The sequence below is a fragment of the Culex quinquefasciatus genome, chromosome 2 (assembly GCF_015732765.1).
Source record: "Culex quinquefasciatus strain JHB chromosome 2, VPISU_Cqui_1.0_pri_paternal, whole genome shotgun sequence".
Classification (NCBI taxonomy): Eukaryota; Metazoa; Arthropoda; class Insecta; order Diptera; family Culicidae; genus Culex; species Culex quinquefasciatus.
Window position 1 is genome coordinate 199,528,291 of NC_051862.1, and position 20,822 is coordinate 199,549,112.

At 32.2% G+C, this 20,822-nt stretch overlaps 1 protein-coding gene across 1 annotated transcript in view; it reads left to right on the top strand.

Moving 5' to 3' along the window:
* LOC6053417 (lachesin) overlaps positions 1-20,822 on the top strand; it is a 304,414-nt gene that overhangs the window by 223,633 nt on the left and 59,959 nt on the right. Inside the window, exon 5 of the mRNA XM_038251455.1 lies at positions 13,458-13,665. Within this exon, the coding sequence (XP_038107383.1) occupies positions 13,458-13,665 (208 nt within the window). The remainder of the gene's footprint in view (positions 1-13,457; positions 13,666-20,822) is intronic.

Consider the following 20,822-nt stretch of genomic DNA (forward strand, 5'->3'; position numbering starts at 1 on the left):
CATATATGCGTTTATCCTTTCAATTCTTCATCGGTCTGATGGCCGAGCGGGCTAAGGCGCCAGCCCTTTCTGTTGGTGCTGGGTTTGAATCCCGTCGGTTGCAACTTTTTTTTTTGTGAGTAGAAAAATTGTACATGCAGTGTGTAATATTAAGTGTTTATTTTGACGAAGGTGATGTGCATGCTTTTGCATGCGATTTTACCATCGGATTTTTTGCTGTGCAGACACACGCACAGACATTTGTTCAGAATTTGATTCTGAGTCGATAGGTATACGTGAAGGTGGGTCTAAGAGGTCGAATAAAGAAGTTCATTTTTCGAGTGATTTTATAGCCTTTCCTTATTGAGGTGAGGAAAGCAAAACAATTGGATATGTTTTACAAATCAAAATATGGCATCTTTTGAGCTACACAGCAAAAAATGCGATGGTAAAATCGCATGCAAAAGCATGCACATCACATTCGTCAAAATAAACACTTAATATTACACACTGCATGTAATTTTTTTGCAAACACAAAAAAAAAGTTGCAACCGACGGGATTCAAACCCAGCACCAACAGTGAGGACTGGCGCCTTAGCCCACTCGGCCATCAGACCGATGAAAAACTGTAAGGATAAACACATATATGAGCTTGACATTTCGGTGGAGTAGGTTTCCCATACGGATGGGGTACATATTTCAGGATGTAAAATCACATAAAATTGCATAAAATAACGCAATATTTATTTTACACCCAGGCCTTTTACACACAGCTGGATTACTACTTTTTTAGCTGTGTAAAGCAAAAGTTGGTCAAAATTTTTTGGCAATGCTGCCAGTTTAAAAAAAATCCTATTATTTAAAGTCGTGGAAGATGTATCAAAACTTTGTTGACTTCATTTTTTGATGTAAATCAAATTTTCAATAATTTTCAATTATTTTAATTTTTTTTGGTTTTAAATCAAAAACTACTTTTGATTCAATTTTTTATCACGCGCCGTTTTAAAGAAATAGCCCCCTAAAATTAATTTTGAGTTCAAAAATTGTAGAATTCATGACCATCTCTGATAATATTTATTCCTAAAAGATCACACAATTCCCGACAAATTTGCTCAAAGGACATTGAAGATTGAATCAATGGATGTTGAGATAGAGCCCCTGAAAAAAAAAGGAAAAATATGTTTTTATTTATTAACTCAGAAAATAGGCGTTTATTTTTTTTGCTTATTTTATGTTTAAATAAATCTGCCATAACCTTCTAATGCCCATGGTTACTCCAGAGTACCACTTATTTTTAACTTTAAAATGAAATATCTCAACGACAAGCCAATTTTTCATACTAAAGCAAGCTGCACTATTTTATGTAGAATGTTTTCTGCCAATCATAAAAATTTCATCCATTTTGGTTAATTCAGTATCTAGTGATAATGTTTAACGTAAAAATATCAATTTTGCTTTGGGCGGAAAGGGGTTAACATGTGCTCTATAAAAAAAAATAAAAAAATATGTATTCTATGACCAAAAATGAGCTTCTATCGGATGGTGAAGTAAAACGTCGGTCCCGGTTTCTCCTGTCTCGTCAGAGGCGCTGGAGCAGAAATCCCACGTTAGAGGAAGGCCATGCCCCGGGGGGCGTAGTGCCAATAGTTTCGTTTTTTTTTCGACCAAAAATAAGTGATAATTAGGATTTCTAAATAAATATTTAGTCATTCTCATTTTTTCTCTATAAGTCTTGTGTTTTGATAAAGTTAAATAAAAAACAATGTTGGACAATTATCGAATTTCATAAGAGTGGCATACTTTTCTTTGAAAAGTCGTCATTTTCAAATGGAGATACCTCAAGTTTGAAGGTTTTTTAAATTATTAAATTAAATAAAAAAAAAAACATCCCAATTTGATTATATTCAAATGTCAATTTTAAAATTTTAGAACACAAATTCAATTCACGCATTCGATTCTCGATGCGTTTTTTCAACTTTTTCAATTATTCTTTATTCCATAACTTTCATTTTCTTTACCATTCAAAACAGTTAGATTTTTGGAGGCCAGATTTTTTGATTGGCACTTGACAAGAATTTTATTAAATTTGACCTCGTAACCCTGTTTGCTGTGCTTGGACTTCTCTTTCAAATGCAACTTAGGAAATTAAACTTGGCTTGAGCTTTATCGAAATATTTGACTTGAAAAATTGCATCTTTTTACCAAAAAATACGTCCAAGTTAAATATTTGAAAATTGGAAAAAATGGTATTCATAGCTCAAAAAGTGCTCAGGACATCACTTTATTTATTGGTTAACAAGCCTTACCCGACAAACTTCGTTCTGCCTTTTTTGCGTTTGTTGACGTTTTTTATTTTTTTGCTTGTTCAGCCTCCTGTGATCTTAATTTGTTTTTACGTAACTTTTCGCATACAATCTGCAGATTTTTCCGGAATCGGTTCCAGAGTGACCAAAGTTGTAACTTTTTGGTGTTAGAACCTTCCTTGGACTTATAAGAACCCAACGCAACAAATAGCACCTCGATCCGACGCTCCGTATTGAACTGATTCGCGTTCGAACAAAACCATCGACATATTTTATATATATAATAGATTTCCAAAAATATCTCTAAAGTAAGATTAGATTCCCAAAGTAAGGTGTACTGAAAAAACGCTGATCGTGAACCACCCTAATTTTCAATCAAGCCAAAAGTTTCCCCTATCCATTTGCAAAAAATCATCCCATGATTAACCTTTATCAATTCCTATTATTTCAATAAGCAATTTTGCATCATTTGTTTCTCAAAACAAGTCCTCATACAAATTTGAGGCCTGTCCATACAACCCAACCCCATAAATTAAATAATAAGCTCTATGAAAATATCCGAAAATCCGTGTTTAAAAAAAAAATCTAATGAATTTGATATCTTTGGCAGAGCTATAGGCTTTAATAAGGACTTTTCGGAATAAATGAGAACGCTAAAAAAACATTTCCTAATTATTTTTTGCACTTTTTATCAAAACCACTCAATTTTAACAAACTACACCCTTCGATTTTATTTTTATTTTTATTAAGGGGTTACATACATGTAGAAAATCACAAAATTTCATATTACAGAAAATTTATTAAATCAACTTAAAAGATGATTTTCTATCACTTCTGAAAGTTTCATGAAGATATGTTATTATTAAAGTAAATGACAGACAATTTTAGCTGAATTTTTTGCCGTGCGCCAAGCGAACTGTCAAACTTTGGGAGCGTTTTTCTCTGAACACCGAGTTGATATACGGGTGCCACGATATCTCGAGATGGGATAGACCAAATTGGCTGAAATTTGGGGTGAAGACTCGCAAGGTATATCCTGTGTGCATGACGAAACCCGATTTTGAAATTTAACATTTTTTTAAAATACAAAATTCAAAAACTTTCAATTTTTTATAAGAAAAACATAAAAGTATTTTTATCTTTTTTAAAAATATTTTTTTTGAAAATCGGCCTTCGTCATTCACACGGGACCGGTTTAATGAGTCATCACCAAAATTTTGAGCCAATTTGGTCAAGGCAGTGTTGAGATATCGTGGCACCCGTTTTTTGAAAATGCTTACTTCATATAGCTATATCTCGGAAATGATACAACCAAATGTCATCAAATTTATTTAGTTAATGGTTGAAAATGTATATTTTTATGTCCTGAAAACAGATTTAAAAAAAGTTAAAGTTTAGCATAGCATAGCATAGCATAGCATAACGGGTCTGCACCACACTGTAGGGGGTGCCACAATGGTCAATTCAATATTCTTAGACAATTTGATTGCTGCCCGGTACAACCAAGAATATCTAAGAACGTAAATTTCCACACTGTGCTCCAAGGCTACGCCCATACAGTCCCGTGGGGATTTGGGAGGGGATGTTTTTGTTGTTCACTAGTGGCAAAAGTGCAGGGAACCCATGCGACTTTTAAAAGTGAACGGAATATTTTTGGGAGGTTTGGAATGGGGGTTAGGGGAATTTCATCGGGCCGATGAAAATGGTTGAGTGCGTAATGTATTTAATGATTTGATTGTTTGTAAGTGTAAATGTGAGTCTGTAGTGTATTATCTAATAAGCATATAGTTTTGTAAAAATAATAAATAATAAATATAATAAATATAGTAAATAAAATAAATATAATAAATACAATCAAGATGATTCCAGGAAGCTGTAAAAAAACAGTTATTTAAAATATAAATGCTCCAGATGGTTCCCATGCTGTTTTAGAAAGTTTCGTTAATTTAAGCAATTTGATCATATATGGTATGAGGAGATGGTATATTACAGGAAAGGAATAGGATAAGGAATAATATGAACATTTAAATAAATCATATAGTGAGTAGATAAATTTACATGTAAACATTTGATTTAAAATAATTCCAGGAAGCTGTAAAAAATGAAAATAATTTTAAAACTAATACTCCAGATGGAAACACAAATAAAACAACAAAGACACAAGAATCCTAAAACGCGGCTTCGCACCTTCCACATAATTCGACATGAACACGATCACGAATACAGCACAAAAAGAACGCCACAAAAATCCATCTTCCCGGCGCTGCTGCTCACACGATAAGCAGATTTAAAAAAAGTTAAAGTTTGTACTCAAACCAACCTCTGAAATTTTTGCCGATTTACAGGTATGTAACCCCTTAAATGTTTTGAGTGCATCGTTGTCGAGATAAAACCATTTCTTTGGAATTTTGTTTAAAAAAATTATTTGATTCCAAATTTAAACAAGTGCCCATCCTCGTACATCCTCAACAAAAAAAATAGGTGAGAATATTTTTTATATCATTAATTTTTTGAAACTATTGATCTGATACCCATTTAAAAAAAAAGTGTAAATATGATCAAAAGATAAATACCCATCGCAAGCAAAAGTTGCTGAATTGCTATCTTTTGCCTCAATTTGTTAGAATTTTTTAAGCTTTTAAATTTTTTTTTTATTTTTTTTAAATAAAAACAGGATTTATTCCTCTTCATTAATTTTACTGTAACTAAATTTTAACTCATAATATTTAAGCCATATTTCGGTGCCTCTGTGCTTTCTTGTTCTTACTAGTTGGGACAAGAGTGCAAAGTGGAAACATTTTATTTTGTTGGCATAATCAGTTCATAGTGATTTGTAAACAAACTGCATAAAGCAGTCGTCGGATATACTTTTTAAAAGAATATCGATCATTCTAGTTAGTAAATTGTTTTTTATAATCCAGTTATTTTATTCAAATTCGATCAATAATTTGGTAATTTAAAGCTGGCCACAAGAAAACAAAATAAAATTAAATAAATAAACATTTAAGACAAAGTCAATTTTAAACCTAGTGCCTTCCATCCACATCTTTTCCAGCTCCAGCCGCGTCTGCTGCCCGCACAGATTGGCCCCGCAAAGAAGAGTGATGGAGTGGCTCAACAAAGCTTTCCAAGCTCCGTCCTCACACGCCGCCGCCAGTTGGCATGACACGAAGAACCGGCCGACCTTAACTCTACACGGTGGCTCTCGAAAGTGGCAAAATGGGACGTACCGACTCCGCTGCTCTGCATTACATATTCATCCATTCATCAGCTCTTGGGGGGAGGCCACTTTTTCTTTGTGGAGTAGAGGGTGGAAAAAGCTCGCAAGCTCGAAGAAGTCGAGCCGATTTCTTTCCTGATGGCACCACATACATCTTGGGCTGGTCCAACATCATGTTTGTGGGCCAGTATTACAAGATCCTTAGAGGGGTGTCCCTCGAAGGAGTGCAGGAAAAAAAACCACAAATAAAGCATAGTCAGATTGGGCGAAGCAGAAATAAGCGAAATGAAATTGAGCAAACGTAAGCTTGCCTCGGGGAAAGATTCCGGCGGGGACCGAGGACTTCATGTGTGCCCTGGTCGTCCTTCTTGTACGGTTCGACACTGGCAATGAAATATGCGAAGAGATTGAGAAATACATGCTCGGAATCGGAGTGTGCCGCCCGCCCCGGTTTTATTCTATTTATATTCAAATTTTATCAATTTATTCTGCAAACTACGTGGGGTTTGGTTGGGCTGCTGCTGCTCCGGAATTGGCCGGAACCTTGGCTCGGATATTAGGTTGAAGGGGAAGGTGAGCGTGGTAAAAGAAATGTCGTCTCTTCACTGCATGGTCGTTTTGAGCTACACGGTGTAAGTAGATTTTGGCCTCGTGAATAGTGTGGGAAGACGACGTGTGCTGAGGATCATTACTTCCGAATTGGAGATTTTGCGTTGGAATTTGTCCAACCAGGATTGGACACGAGAAACGTGGACGAAGGATTTTGGAGCCGTTTGAATAAATTTCATTGGAGATTTTGGATCCAGCGATTTTTTCGAAGAGATCCTCTGAAATTCTTTTCGAATTCTAAATAGATCTCTAAATTCAAACTTGCGAAGATGAAACTTACAGTGCAAACATTCAATTTACACTTTTTAATTGAAATACCTGTGAAAGCTGTCCCGTTAATACCCCTACTCACTAGTGCCAATCCCCACATAATTCCGGGGGTGTTGAAGCTTACTCATCGTTCGTACTGCCATATCATGGCCACGAACAGCTATAGGTGAAACCAACCCAGGAAATGACCAGTTGTAGCTGTCACTGGTGGCTACCGGTGGGGCGGTCAAACGACACGACCCAAACATCCGGCCAATCCCCACCCCTCTGACTGGACGCTTCTTCTTCTTCTCTACTGACAGAGAGGGCACGCAGCAAACTACTTTTGTGTACGGGGTGAATGTGGGTGGGTGTTGTCCATTTCTAGCTTGTCCTCTAAACGTACAATTTTATTCAATTTCTAGCATCCATTATTCATACAATGGGGGAAAGTTTCGGATGGGATATTATTATTCAATTTTAAATTTATTGCTAGAGAATGAGTTTCACAGACAGAAAGTTGGACATTCTTCTGAAACGAGAATTTCAATTGCAATCTTTCATATCAAGTTCAAATTAATTTAAAACTACAACAAACCAGTTTAAAGTTCAAACCCCAAAAAAAACTGCAATCAATACTGATCCACATAAAACATTCTAACTTAATATTTACCCCCCTCATGCTTCCATGCATCACAAACTTTCAACAATTTCACAAAATCCCAAGCTTCGTTCTTGTTTACCCCACCCGAAGAAAAGCATCGAATACAAACTTTCCCTTCCTCCCTGAGTACATCGAGCAAAAGCACCCACTTCTGGGCAACTCGCTCAATCCAGTAACGAGGTACTTCAATTTATTTCTGTTTGCTCAATCTGAATTGTTGTGTAGTACACCAACCACCTTGGAGGAAGAAATCGAACACACGAGTTTCGGAACGTTTCCCCCCGGTCGACTTCCGGTGATCTCAATACACCAATTGAACCCGTTGCACTTTTCCGAACATTTGTGCGAGAGGAAAAAGGAACTGACGAGCAGCAGCAGCCAATGTTATTATAAGAATTTTCCTCAAATGAGATTTCTATGAGCTTCCGACATCCGGGTTTTCCCCCTTAGCGCTTTTCATCGTTTTCCCAGAGATTTTCCAGTCCTCTTGAAAAATCACACACACATCGAAAGAAACGAAGATCAAGCCTAGAAGAAGCGTGGCTGAGAAAAGTTCATCGGTTGTAAATTGATTGGAAGTGGAAAAAAATATAAATAAATGTCAATTACAGCCGTCGAACGGTAATGGGGACGCAGTCGTGGGACGGGAGATTCCGACAAGAGCATATCTTGTAGGGCAGCAGTGTGTGGTTTGCCACCACCTCTTCTCGGTGCAAGCGCTTTTGCTTGTTACTGAAAATTTACTGCTTAAAGTTCAGCGGATGGTGAAGATTACCGTGCAGTTAGGTGATATTATTCAACATAATTTTGATTTAACTTGGATTTGTTTCGTTGTAATACTACCCAAAGTTCTTCGAACATTTGTAAAATACGCGTGTAATTTGTAATGATTTATTTTGCACATAGAAATGGGTTTAACAACAAAATTTTAAAAGTTAAAATTAAACTTTAAAACAATAAAATAAATTGTTTGCTACACAGTATTGCCTTTTCGTTCACGATATGCGAGGTTCCTACTCGAAACTAGGAGTCCAAATGCTTGATTGTTCAGACAATTGCAAACCTCTTTTTACACCTAAGCTTCCATCCACCCTGGGATTCGAACTGACGACCTTTGGATTGTGAAAAAAGTAAATCTTTCCCAGTTCCTGAGGGGAACACCCTTGAAGAGTATCGGGGCCGGCATTTACAAAGCGGATTCAGTGGCAATTTCATTCTCAACTTAATGTTAACATGTTAAGGTTAATGTTAACATTCCATAGGTCGCCTCCCTAAGGTGTCGTGATAAGGTCCAGTTTGTGACGATACACTACCTTCCCTTTACTAAGCAATCGAATCCAGAAGGGAAAAGATCACCAGTTGTGTTGGTCCGAGCCGGGATTTGAACTCCGATCTACCGCTTACGAGGCGGAAGCGTTACCACTGGGCTACGTGGATTGTGAGTTAAATTAAAAAGTTAAAAGATTGAACACAATTAATAAAAAAAGTGTTTTAAAATGCATTCTAATGCCATGATTTGAAATCCGGACACTTAGTAGCATATCATTTTTGTTACAACTGGCAAAAAGTCATGTAATGAGTTGGAAATGTATAAATACCATCAGAATGTTGTATGAACACTCAATTTTAAGAGAATGCAAGCAAGTCTTTTATAACAATATTTCATCAGAATTTAAAATTCAAAATAACTTGTTGTACTTCGAATCCTGGACACTGATAGAAACTGATTTGAGTTCCGGGCACTCATTTTAGTTTATGAATCGCACAAATTCGGACTTAAATTGTAGTGAATGGCATTGTTTAAGTATCAAATTAGCTGTAGACATCAAAATAATCAAAATTTTATATAAAAAATTGCTAGAATTTCAGGAAATCAGAACCTTCCCGGTGCTTCGGACGTCTATGAAATATTTAAGTGAAATGTTTCACATTTTTGGTAAACTTATATTTTAATTTTATTCAATTGTTTTGGCATTGTCCACAGCGTTTCGAAGCATGACGTTACACCTGTCCAGTTGTTTTGCAATCAAAAGCTTTGAAAAAATTCAACTTCATTTTTCGATGTGAAATCAAATTTGCAACCAAAAAGTTTCTTAGTAAAATTTTGATAAAGTTCACCGTTTTCAAGTTAATGCCACTTTTAGGTAACTTTTTGAAAATAGGAGCAGTTTTTCAACTTTTTTATAAATGCACATGTTTGCCCACTTTTGGAAAAAATATTTTTAAAAGCTTAGAAATATCTCTATATTTTACTATTTTGAATTTTGTTGGTACGACCCTTAGTTGCTGAGATATTGCCATGCAAAGATTTAAAAACAGGAAAATTAATGTTTTCTAAGTCTCACCCAAACAACCCAACATTTTCTAATGTCGATATCTCAGCAACTAATGGTCCAATTTTCAAAGTTAAAATATGAAACACTCGTTAAATTTTCTGATCTTTTTGAAAACAATATTTTCAAAAATTTTAAATCAAGACTTACATTTCAAACGGGTGTAATATTGAAAGTTTGGCCATTTTTGGAACCAATATTTCGATTTTTCGAAAAAAAAATAGTATTGATTCAAAAATTCATAACTCGGTCAAAGATTTTTTGCACAACCTGGAAATTTCTGAAAAGTTGGCATTTTATGTTCCTTAAAACATATAAAAAAAATGAAATAAAAAAAATAAAAATAGTGTTTTTTGCAAATCATGTTTCAGTGACAAAAAGTGAAATTAAAAATCATCAAAAAAAAAATTTACCGTGTATCATTTTTTTCAGTGTAGTCCTTATCAATACCTACAACTTTGCGGAAGACACCAAATCGATCAAAAAATTCCTTCAAAAGATACAGATTTTTGTATTTTCAGATATCATTTTTGTATGGACAGCTGCCGAATTTGTATGGAAAATGGTATGGACAAACTACTGATGCAAAATGGCTTCTTTGGGCATACCGAAGGCACCAAAAAAGTTTCAGCCAGATTAAAAAATACAAAAAAAAATCGAATGACCGAAATCTGAGAGATTTGCTCTTTTGTGACAAATTAGGGTTCTTAGTGTCACCAAATAACCCTCATTTTTCCCTTAATGGTTTTCAATAATTAAATGAAGCATTAGTGTAATTTTCGACTTTTTTCAATGCAAATTGTTTTGAAATTTGAGAACCAAGCTTAACATTTCATCATGTAAAAAATAAGTATATTTAGCAATAAAATCCATTTTTATCGAAAAAGTAGAAAATTTTGCAGAGTTTTTACTATTTATCATTCAAAATTGAATTAAAAGTTTCTAAGTTATCGTCAGTTGAAACATTTAAAAAAAAACTATTTTATTTTACAAAATTAAAACATCTCAGCACTCAGCAAATATGTTTTTTTTTTTTGCTTTTGCATCATAATAATTTTCAAATTGCAAAATACTTATTTTATTTTAAAAAATATTACAACGAATATTCTTATAACAAGAAAATGAAGCATTTTATTAAACAAAATAATTTAGTAAGTTGAAAATATGAACTTGCATCTTATGCTTTAATTTTTTTCTGAAGATTGATTTCAAAACATTAAAAATTCATTTTTTGTATTTAACTTGAAGTGATAACAAGTGTAATAAAATGGGTAATTACTATCGCTCATAAAAAATTTGGTCAGTTTTAAATAAAGTTCTACGCTTTGAATTAAAAATTCATAAAAAAATATGTTGATTATAAAATGTTGTTATGAACTCCCATATTTTCAATTTACAACATTTCTTTATTATGAAATGGTTTGGCCTGGTGATAGTTCATTATTAAAAATTTCAAAATTCACAAAAAGTTTTATTCCAGAACAGCATGGAAATTTAACGAAATACAAATAAAAAAAAACAACCAAAAATATGGTATGTCAAAAGTATGGACAGTATTTTCTACACTATCTGATATTATTTTCCAATCAAATTTCAAATAAATTCATCAAGTTTGATCCTGATACCAACAAAACATTTTTTTTTTTCATTTGCTCTAAATCTATTTTTGATCAAGGGGCTAAAAACAAAATGTTTAAATTAAAAATTATCAAAACTCAAACGGAAGCTTTTAATTGATTCAAATGGATTTTGTAATTTTAATTTGAAAAAATGTACCTATAAAAAATTAAAAAAATACATAAATTGATACACAAAATGCTTAAATTAAAAATTTAAATTAACGAAAAGTAGAGAAAGTTTCTATGAAATCCTTTATGGTTCACCCTTAATTTAAAATTGAAAATTTTGAGATTTTAAGATTTTTAAATGTAAAGATATGCATGTTGGAATAAAATTGATGGGAATTATAGCTTTAATCTGTTATTTGAGTTCAATCGAAAAAGTCGATGAATCGTATTTTATATTTTTATTTAATTTTATGACATTATCGAAAAAAACCTAAAATATTGTAATACATGATTTCCTCAGCATTATATCACTTTGCTGCTAAAAAAGGCTTATTAAACCTTGATCAGGAATTACTTTAGTAGTTATTGTACAGAAATATATCGTTTAACGCAATATTGTTATAATAAAAAAATAATAAATAAAATTTGGCCTTCTTAAAATTGGTATCGTATTTTTTAGAGGGGGGCAAAAAAAGAGCGAGCCGCTCAAAGAGCCGGTTCACAGAAAAGAGCGAACGAACCGTGGCTCTCAAAAAAAAGAACCGCGGTTTTTTTTAAACTCCGGTCTTATGGAAGAACCGTCTCAAGATGGCATGATTTTTGTTATGAGTATAATTTATTGAATTTTTCGAAAAATTGTATTAATTTCAAATATTTCAATGTTTATACAAATTAAATTAATCTTTTCATTGTACAGCTGATTGTATATTAAAGTATTACCGGAATACAAATTTGAGCATTTCAAATTGCATAATTTGTAAAATATTACCAAAAATCTACTGAACAGTTAAGAGATTTTGGAAAAAAAATAAATCCTTTTTTCCGATTTAACTTAAGCGTTTATAGACATTATCGATTGAATCAGAATGTAGAAAAGAGTTCACAGAATATTTTCTCCAAATAAAATGTCAGCATTAGTTCAATTCTTGCAGAAATAAACACAATTTTAAAATTAATATCAGTTTTTCCAGCATTCAGATTTAAGCCATTCAATTACTCGAATGTTTAGGTTCGAGTTGAAATCTTGACATTGAGACCACCAAGGCCTATGGTTTTCAAGGGCATCTTCTCGTTTTCAGTTTTAACTTTTTTTATCGAATAATTTATAAAAGTCCAATGTGAAATAACTTATAAAATCACAAAAAAAAATAAAAAAAAACCTTTTCATCCAAATCTTAAAAAAGAGCGAAAGAGCCGTTCAAAAGAGCGGCTCTTTTTAATGAGCGAACGAAAATGAGCGGCTCCTAAAAAAGAACGGTTTTACCCACCTCTAGTATTTTTTGACAAACAAGAGTTGTTTTTAATTAAAGTCGGTAAAAGATATTTTGTTTTCATTGTCATTTTATTTTAATAAACTGTTTTTTTTTCAATTTTCAAGACATTTAGTGGTAGACAATTTTGAAAATCTTATTATTTATTTGGAAAGTTTTACATAATTTTAGTTTTACAGTTTTGAGAAAATAATCTTTTCAGGTATATCATATTTGTTTTATTAAAATAAAAACAAAAATTAAGCACAAGTTAAAATCACATCGTTCAACGTTCCCTTCAAGCGAATAGAACACGTGTGAGCAGCAATGTACCACGTACTGCTAGTGAAAATTGCATTTGGGAAGAGGGAATCCGGGTGTTAGTCTTCAGGGAGGGAAAAGTCCATCGAAAGATAGAGATCTCCCGCGGAGAATGTGAAAACTTGAAAAATAAAGAAAAACTAGTGACATACAATAGCAGTTGCAAAAAAAAACAGCTGAAAACACTACACACAACTGGGATTCTACTCTCGTCGTTCGGACTCTCCGATAACGAAGCGGGTAATGAGCACTCTGAACAAGAGCTTTTTTTCCCCCATTGTTGGTGCTGTTGGACACGTGTGAACACAAAAGTGTGTGTGAGTGTGATTTCGTGTTGCACTTGCGGGAAAAACGTGTGGTTGCAGTGAAGTCGAAAGGAAATCCCAGCAAAGAAAATCGAATCTCAGGTTTTGTGCTGCTAATGCAATCATGCAACTGGGTTGGTTGATTGGGATGGTTTTTATGATTTTTTAAAGAAAGCTTTAAGTTCATTGAAAATGAATTCAAATAAATTATCAAAATATCACCATTTTATAAAGGATCCTAAGCCAGTAACAAATGCTCACTAAATATTCTACTTCGTCATAATTCCACCGTCAAAATCCCGGTGATTAGTATCAAATCCTGCTTCAAAATCAGCATCCCATTACACGATGTTGACACCACCACGACCCTAATCTGCATCCGTAACTTCACTAAACTTTTCCTTCTGCTTTTCCCCCTCTCTCTGTTCCGCCCACAGGTCGCCTGGGTCCGGGTCGACACGCAGACCATCCTGTCCATCCATCACAACGTGATTACGCAGAATCCCCGGATCAGCCTGACGTACAACGACCACCGGTCCTGGTACCTGCACATCCGGGAGGTCGAGGAGAGCGACCGGGGCTGGTACATGTGCCAGGTCAACACGGATCCGATGCGGTCACGGAAGGGCTACCTGCAGGTCGTCGGTGAGTGTTGTTTTTGGGGACCGGGGAAGGAGTTTGACCTTCTCAGGGGAGGGGAAGAAGGCGATGAAGAAGAAGTCAATCGATGAAGATTACGATGATGGGATGGGATGGGAAATGCCAATGGGATTACCTTTTTGACCTCACGGAACCTTAGAAGTTCACCCTTGGGAGGGGCCAACAGATTGTGTTTTGCTTTCCTTGTGAGATGAAAGTCGGAAGTACTCAATTACAGCAGAGATTACATGGGATAAGAGCAAATAAGACAGGTGTAATGAGACACCGGGTAGTGGATACTGTTATACTTAGGCTTCATTTGGTTCAAGATGGTTTCGTAAGATTTCTGCATATATTAAGGCTGGTGGAATTGGGTACCGTAGGGCGTTGGATAACCGGAAAATAGATTTTTTTCACGTGGGTAATTTTTTTTGTAAATTTATTTCTGTTTTGAGGACAAATCAGACACTCATTTTTCGAAATCTCATGACTCACCATGAAAACGAAAACGTCTTAAATGGTATTTTTAAACCTCTATCATTTTTCATTATTTTACCACAAAAAAAAACTAATTTTAAAACCACAGAGATTCTCGTTTATTAAAACGTGTTTGTTTTTTTTTCCTGCTGCGATTATTTTTTTTATTTTGTCCGTGTTCAGAAAGTTATTTTAACCATCTTATTTTTCTACGAAAACCTTGACTTCTTTTGTTTTATGTTTGTTTTTTTTTAGTTTTAAAAAATTAATTTGTATTTACAGTACAGCCTTGATTATCAGAGGCCTTGGAAAAATTTCACTTCGGATAATCGAACCGCATTTTTTTTATTGTCGATTTAGAATTTAAAATTTTTATCACCTGCCAAAATGGCGGTGATGAAATATTAAAAAACGCATTTTATAATTTAATAGTCAATCAAACAATCAAATTTCACAAATTTTTCTTCAATCGCATAGCATGAATTTGATGTTAAAAGAAAAAAAAGAAGAAGAAAATTGTATACGATTCAATTATCAACTTTTACACTTCGAGTCTGGATTCTATCTTTTTTAGTTTCTGAAAGTACACAGCTAAAAAAGTAGTAATCCAGCTGCGTGTAAAAGGCCTGGGTGTAAAATAAATATTGCATTATTTTATGCAATTTTAGGTGATTTTACACCCTGAAATATGTAGCCCATCATTATGGGAAACCTACTTGACCGAAATGTCAAGCTCATATATGCGTTTATCCTTACAGCTTTTCATCGGCCTGATGGCCGAGTGGGCTATGGCGCCAGTCCTCACTGTTGGTGCTGGGTTTGAATCCCGTCGGTTGCAATTTTTTTTGTGTTTTCAAAAATTGTACATGCAGTGTGTAATATGAAGTGTTTATTTTGACGAAGGTGATGTGCATGCTTTTGCATGCGATTTTACCATCGGATTTTTTACTATGTATTTGGCTATTCTTTCACCTCGTTTTTTCGTTTGCTTTTTGTTTTTTTTCATATTCATACCATTACTTTTTTTTAATTTAAATTATGGCAAACAAATTTTTCCAAATAAAATCATTAAACTGTCATGAAATACATACCAACTTTTTTTAATTTTTGACAGTCATAACTTTTTTAACAACTTTTTTTTGTTTGATTACTTTTATATTTATATTCGCATTTATATTGCATATGACTCACTGGAACATGATAGCAAAACTGACCACCATTGAAAAAACGGCTAATATCCACTTTTGGCAAAAACGAGATATTAGCACCAGGTGGTAGAGGACGTTCCAACGCATCTTCTGGACCTTGAATTTTACTGAAATAGTGTTTAGACTTGGCTGCCGATGCGAAAAACCAAACGGCTAATATGCCACTCTTATGGGAAATTGGCTTGACGGAGATTTTGTGACAAACACTAAAACGCGTTTTTGTCGGAATACTTGATTTGGCATAATAGCCGAATTTTCAATTATGGGCAGAAAAGCATTTTGTCAGTTGAAACCACTTATCAAAATGCAAGGCTCTCTACGATTTCGCAAAGTTTTTTTTTTTTAATTGGATGAAACTTTGTCCAAGCGAAACATAGATGCAAGTTTTTCCATTCAAGTCTCCATACAATTTTTGGGGATGGTCATACAAAATTCTGTATTTTGTGAAGAGATTTTCGGGTCGATTTAATGTCTTCGGCAAAATTGTAGGTTAAATTCAGAACTTTTCAGAAAATCCCTTTTTTTTACTATTTATGACTATAAATTGAATTCTCAAATTACGTATTTTTCTTATTTTGATTATTATCTGCTAAAAGGCATCTTTTGCGATTTCTTTTTAATGGTGCAAAGTATGGTTTAAGAGATATTTTTTTTTGACAAAATAGGTTTGGTGCCATTCATAAACCACGTGAACACTTTAGGAAAGGGGAGGGGGGTTGTCCACGCTCCATACAAAATAATTTTTTTTTGTATGTACAATTGTCTACTAGGATGAGGAGGGGGTTTTGAGATATCCAAAAAAATGTCCACGTGGTTTATGGATGGTCCCTTTAATGGAAAATATAAAAATCTGAACAAAAATATCAATAATCATTTTTAAAGCAACATAATATTTGCAATAAATGTCAACCTATAGCTACGTTCAATTAACATTTTCATTTTTTGTTTTTTTAATTTTAATAATTCTTGATAGAAAATCCAGTAAAAATATTTTTGATGGGTCAAAAAATATTCCTATAATTTTTCTCTGAAACTTTGAAAATCGGAAAAAGACTGTAAATTTCAACTGACGATATCTTGGAAACTAATGGACAGTTTTTAATGTTGAAGAAAACATTTGTGAAATACTATCATCTCATAAAAAAAAAATAAAAATTTCAAAATCAAGCTAAATTTTTTAAGCAGTTCTGAAGATAGTTTTCCTTAATTCTTTTTAAGGCCAACACATTTTTTATCGAAAAGATCAGAAAATTTCCCAAAAGAGAGTTTATGAGATGTCAGAGAATTAGAAAAAAATATTTTCAGCGATTCGAATTACTTGTTAGGCTGTATCTCAGAAAAGTATTGCCTGATTTTTAAAGTGAAAAAATAAATAAATTTTCTGGAGGAAATAATTTTCAATTAAATTTTTTTAGAGGTGATATTCTGTTAAAAATTACATTTCAAACTCAGAAAACCTGAACAAATTTGATAATGTATACCAGGGGTTCCCAATGTTTTAGAATGCTGGGCAAAATTTTAAGCTCACATGAGCTTGCGGAGCAAATTAAAATAAGATCTTTAAAAAACGTTATTTTAATCTTATCTGTATATTTCAATCTAATTAAATTTTTTCAAACCTTTTCGTCCTTTAAATAATAATTAGCAACAAATATTTTTCAATCAGTTTCGAAAAATTTCCAAAATTATCAATACATATATAAAAAATAATAATGCATAAGCTGCAATTTTCATGCCTCATCAAAAATTGAATAAGAGTATACAATATTTTGTTAAACATTTTAAATATCACGGTCTGGCTAAGGTGTATCACTTATATTTTCACCGTTTTATTTATATTTGTATATATATATATATATATAAATATATTATTTTTTTTGTCGAAATACACTATTTTCGATCACATTCAAACGTGTGAAATTGTTTAATAAGATTGGTTTTTCAACAAAATATTTGTTTCGTATAATCGGGATCAAGTATGGATAAATAATTATTTTTATATTAACAATAACTTAGGGCGATGCAAATATTTTTCAAAGTTTTAGTCTCTCTGTTATAGCCCGTGGCCCGAGGGGGGGGGGGGGCAAAAATAATATAAATATTGAAATAACAAGCCATAGTTTCTTAATTTGCATGGAAAAAGTGTTTTAAAATGCATTTTACACTAGTTCAGTTGTTTTGAAATCATAAGTTTAAAAAAAAATAAATTTGACGAAAACAAAAACTTAAGTGAAAAAAAAATATATTGCGATAATAAAAATCGACAATTTTCAAAAATTCAAAAGATTTTTACATTAACCCAAACTAAAAATGATTCTAAATGCAGGGGAATGCATTTTAAATTGATTTCAGCTGATTGCACTTCAATTTCCATTGAAATATTTTGATATTTTTAGAAAAAATATTTGCCTTTTGCCCTTTGATTTTTCGAACGAGCTTTGAGGGGGGGGGAGACAAAAACTTTAAATAAAATTTGTACCAGCTTTAACAGGTTCATAAAAATAGCTTGAACTATAGAATTTTTGTTTGAAAAGGTCCTATAAACATATGAAACACAATAGCTTATAAGACCATTTCTAAAAAATCTCAGGAAAACCAATCTTTAATTTTTAAGAATAATAAAATCACTTGACAGATTGTTCAATGAGCCATTTAACATTATCATTCAAAATTAGCCTGCGGGTGACAAAAAATCAACCCGCGGACCATGCTTTGGTCACTCCTGACAAGTTGCTAAAACTTGAAAACGGCACATTTAATAAAAAAAATGTAAAGTACTTTTGATTGCAAATTCGATTTTTCTTTTCAAAAGTTCGTTTTTACTGTATAATTTCTGTATTTTTTCAATCCAATCCGAACTGCTCTTGAACAGTAATTTTGTTTTTAGGGTTTGTAATTTTTTTCAAATCTGACTTTCATCAATTTTCTGTTCATCCAGAAATCACAGCAAAACGGTTCAACTTTAAACAACGCTCACGCATTCCCAAAAACAGAAAACATCCACCTTCAACACCATTGCCACACACAGCCAACTTTTGATGACACTCTCGAAAAAAAAATATCCCGCCCATTCCCAGCAGTCAGCAACATCACCTCAACATGTAGCCCACCGAAACCAAACCACCAGACCAAGTTTGCTATCAGCGAAAAATTATCATATTTTCTGCTTGATTCCCCCCGGAGCAGAGTGGGAGGGAGGGAGGGAGGGCGTACATATTGCTGATGCTACCTTTCGGTAGAAGGACCCTCCTCCCATGACTCCAATATATTTAATATACTTTAAATTGTTATGCTCATTTGAATTCTGGAATTTGCATAAATTCCCCGTTGGGTGGGGGAGAGGTTGCGCGAGAAAAAAAAACGGAAAACTTCCCATTTTTTTCAGACGATTTTTTTCTTTTTCGTTGAAAAAGGTGGGTGGAAAAATGTGGGGGTGAGAAAAATGAATGTTTGTTGCGGTGTGTTGGAAACATTATTATCGGCGAAAGACGAGCAGCACCCATTACACAACATTCACCACCAGCGAAAAAAAAACCGAATGTGGGGAGAGGTGGTTGAAATTGTAACTGGGTGTGATTTGAGGTTGCGTTCTGATGGGATGGAAAATTGCGTGTTTTTTCTGTGATTTTGGAAAAAAAAATTGGGGGACGGAAGGAAGCACTGTTTCGATTGGGAACGTATGTTTATTTTGGAGAGCTTTGTTGAGGAAGGGCTTCGCAATTTATTTCATTCGGAGGAAATTGATTTGCATTGAGCGATTTGCGGTGGGGCGATATCAATTACCTATTATTTATTTTTGGCAGCTGAGATTGACGTCGGTTGATGAGGCATTGCAACGTGACTGGGTGAAATGTGTCGTTTAAAAAGAAATTCAATAAATTGTACCAGGAACTCATTGTATGAATCAAAATTTAGAATTAATCCTCGTTCTATTTTTGGAATTGGGCATCAATTTAAAAAATTTATCAATTTATCAATTTATCAATTTATCAATTTATCAATTTATCAATTTATCAATTTATCAATTTATCAATTTATCAATTTATCAATTTATCAATTTATCAATTTATCAATTTATCAATTTATCAATTTATCAATTTATCAATTTATCAATTTATCAATTTATCAATTTATCAATTTATCAATTTATCAATTTATCAATTTATCAATTTATCAATTTATCAATTTATCAATTTATCAATTTATCAATTTATCAATTTATCAATTTATCAATTTATCAATTTATCAATTTATCAATTTATCAATTTATCAATTTATCAATTTATCAATTTATCAATTTATCAATTTATCAATTTATCAATTTATCAATTTATCAATTTATCAATTTATCAATTTATCAATTTATCAATTTATCAATTTATCAATTTATCAATTTATCAATTTATCAATTTATCAATTTATCAATTTATCAATTTATCAATTTATCAATTTATCAATTTATCAATTTATCAATTTATCAATTTATCAATTTATCAATTTATCAATTTATCAATTTATCAATTTATCAATTTATCAATTTATCAATTTATCAATTTATCAATTTATCAATTTATCAATTTATCAATTTATCAATTTATCAATTTATCAATTTATCAATTTATCAATTTATCAATTTATCAATTTATCAATTTATCAATTTATCAATTTATCAATTTATCAATTTATCAATTTATCAATTTATCAATTTATCAATTTATCAATTTATCAATTTATCAATTTATCAATTTATCAATTTATCAATTTATCAATTTATCAATTTATCAATTTATCAATTTATCAATTTATCAATTTATCAATTTATCAATTTATCAATTTATCAATTTATCAATTTATCAATTTATCAATTTATCAATTTATCAATTTATCAATTTATCAATTTATCAATTTATCAATTTATCAATTTATCAATTTATCAATTTATCAATTTATCAATTTATCAATTTATCAATTTATCAATTTATCAATTTATCAATTTATCAATTTATCAATTTATCAATTTATCAATTTATCAATTTATCAATTTATCAATTTATCAATTTATCAATTTATCAATTTATCAATTTATCAATTTATCAATTTATCAATTTATCAATTTATCAATTTATCAATTTATCAATTTATCAATTTATCAATTTATCAATTTATCAATTTATCAATTTATCAATTTATCAATTTATCAATTTATCAATTTATCAATTTATCAATTTATCAATTTATCAATTTATCAATTTATCAATTTACCAATTTATTAATTTATTTCAAATATAGATGAGATTCTCAATGTCAAGCTTGACGGAATCGGGCTTAAAATTTTCAAAGATTCTTTCAGATTCTTTAGATTTTAATTATATTTTTTTTTTCAAATAAATAATCAAAATTATTCTAAAAATTATTTCTACAAAATTCAATAAAATTAAATGTGCTCCTCTTCCATCACGCTCACTAAATGCCTCAAAT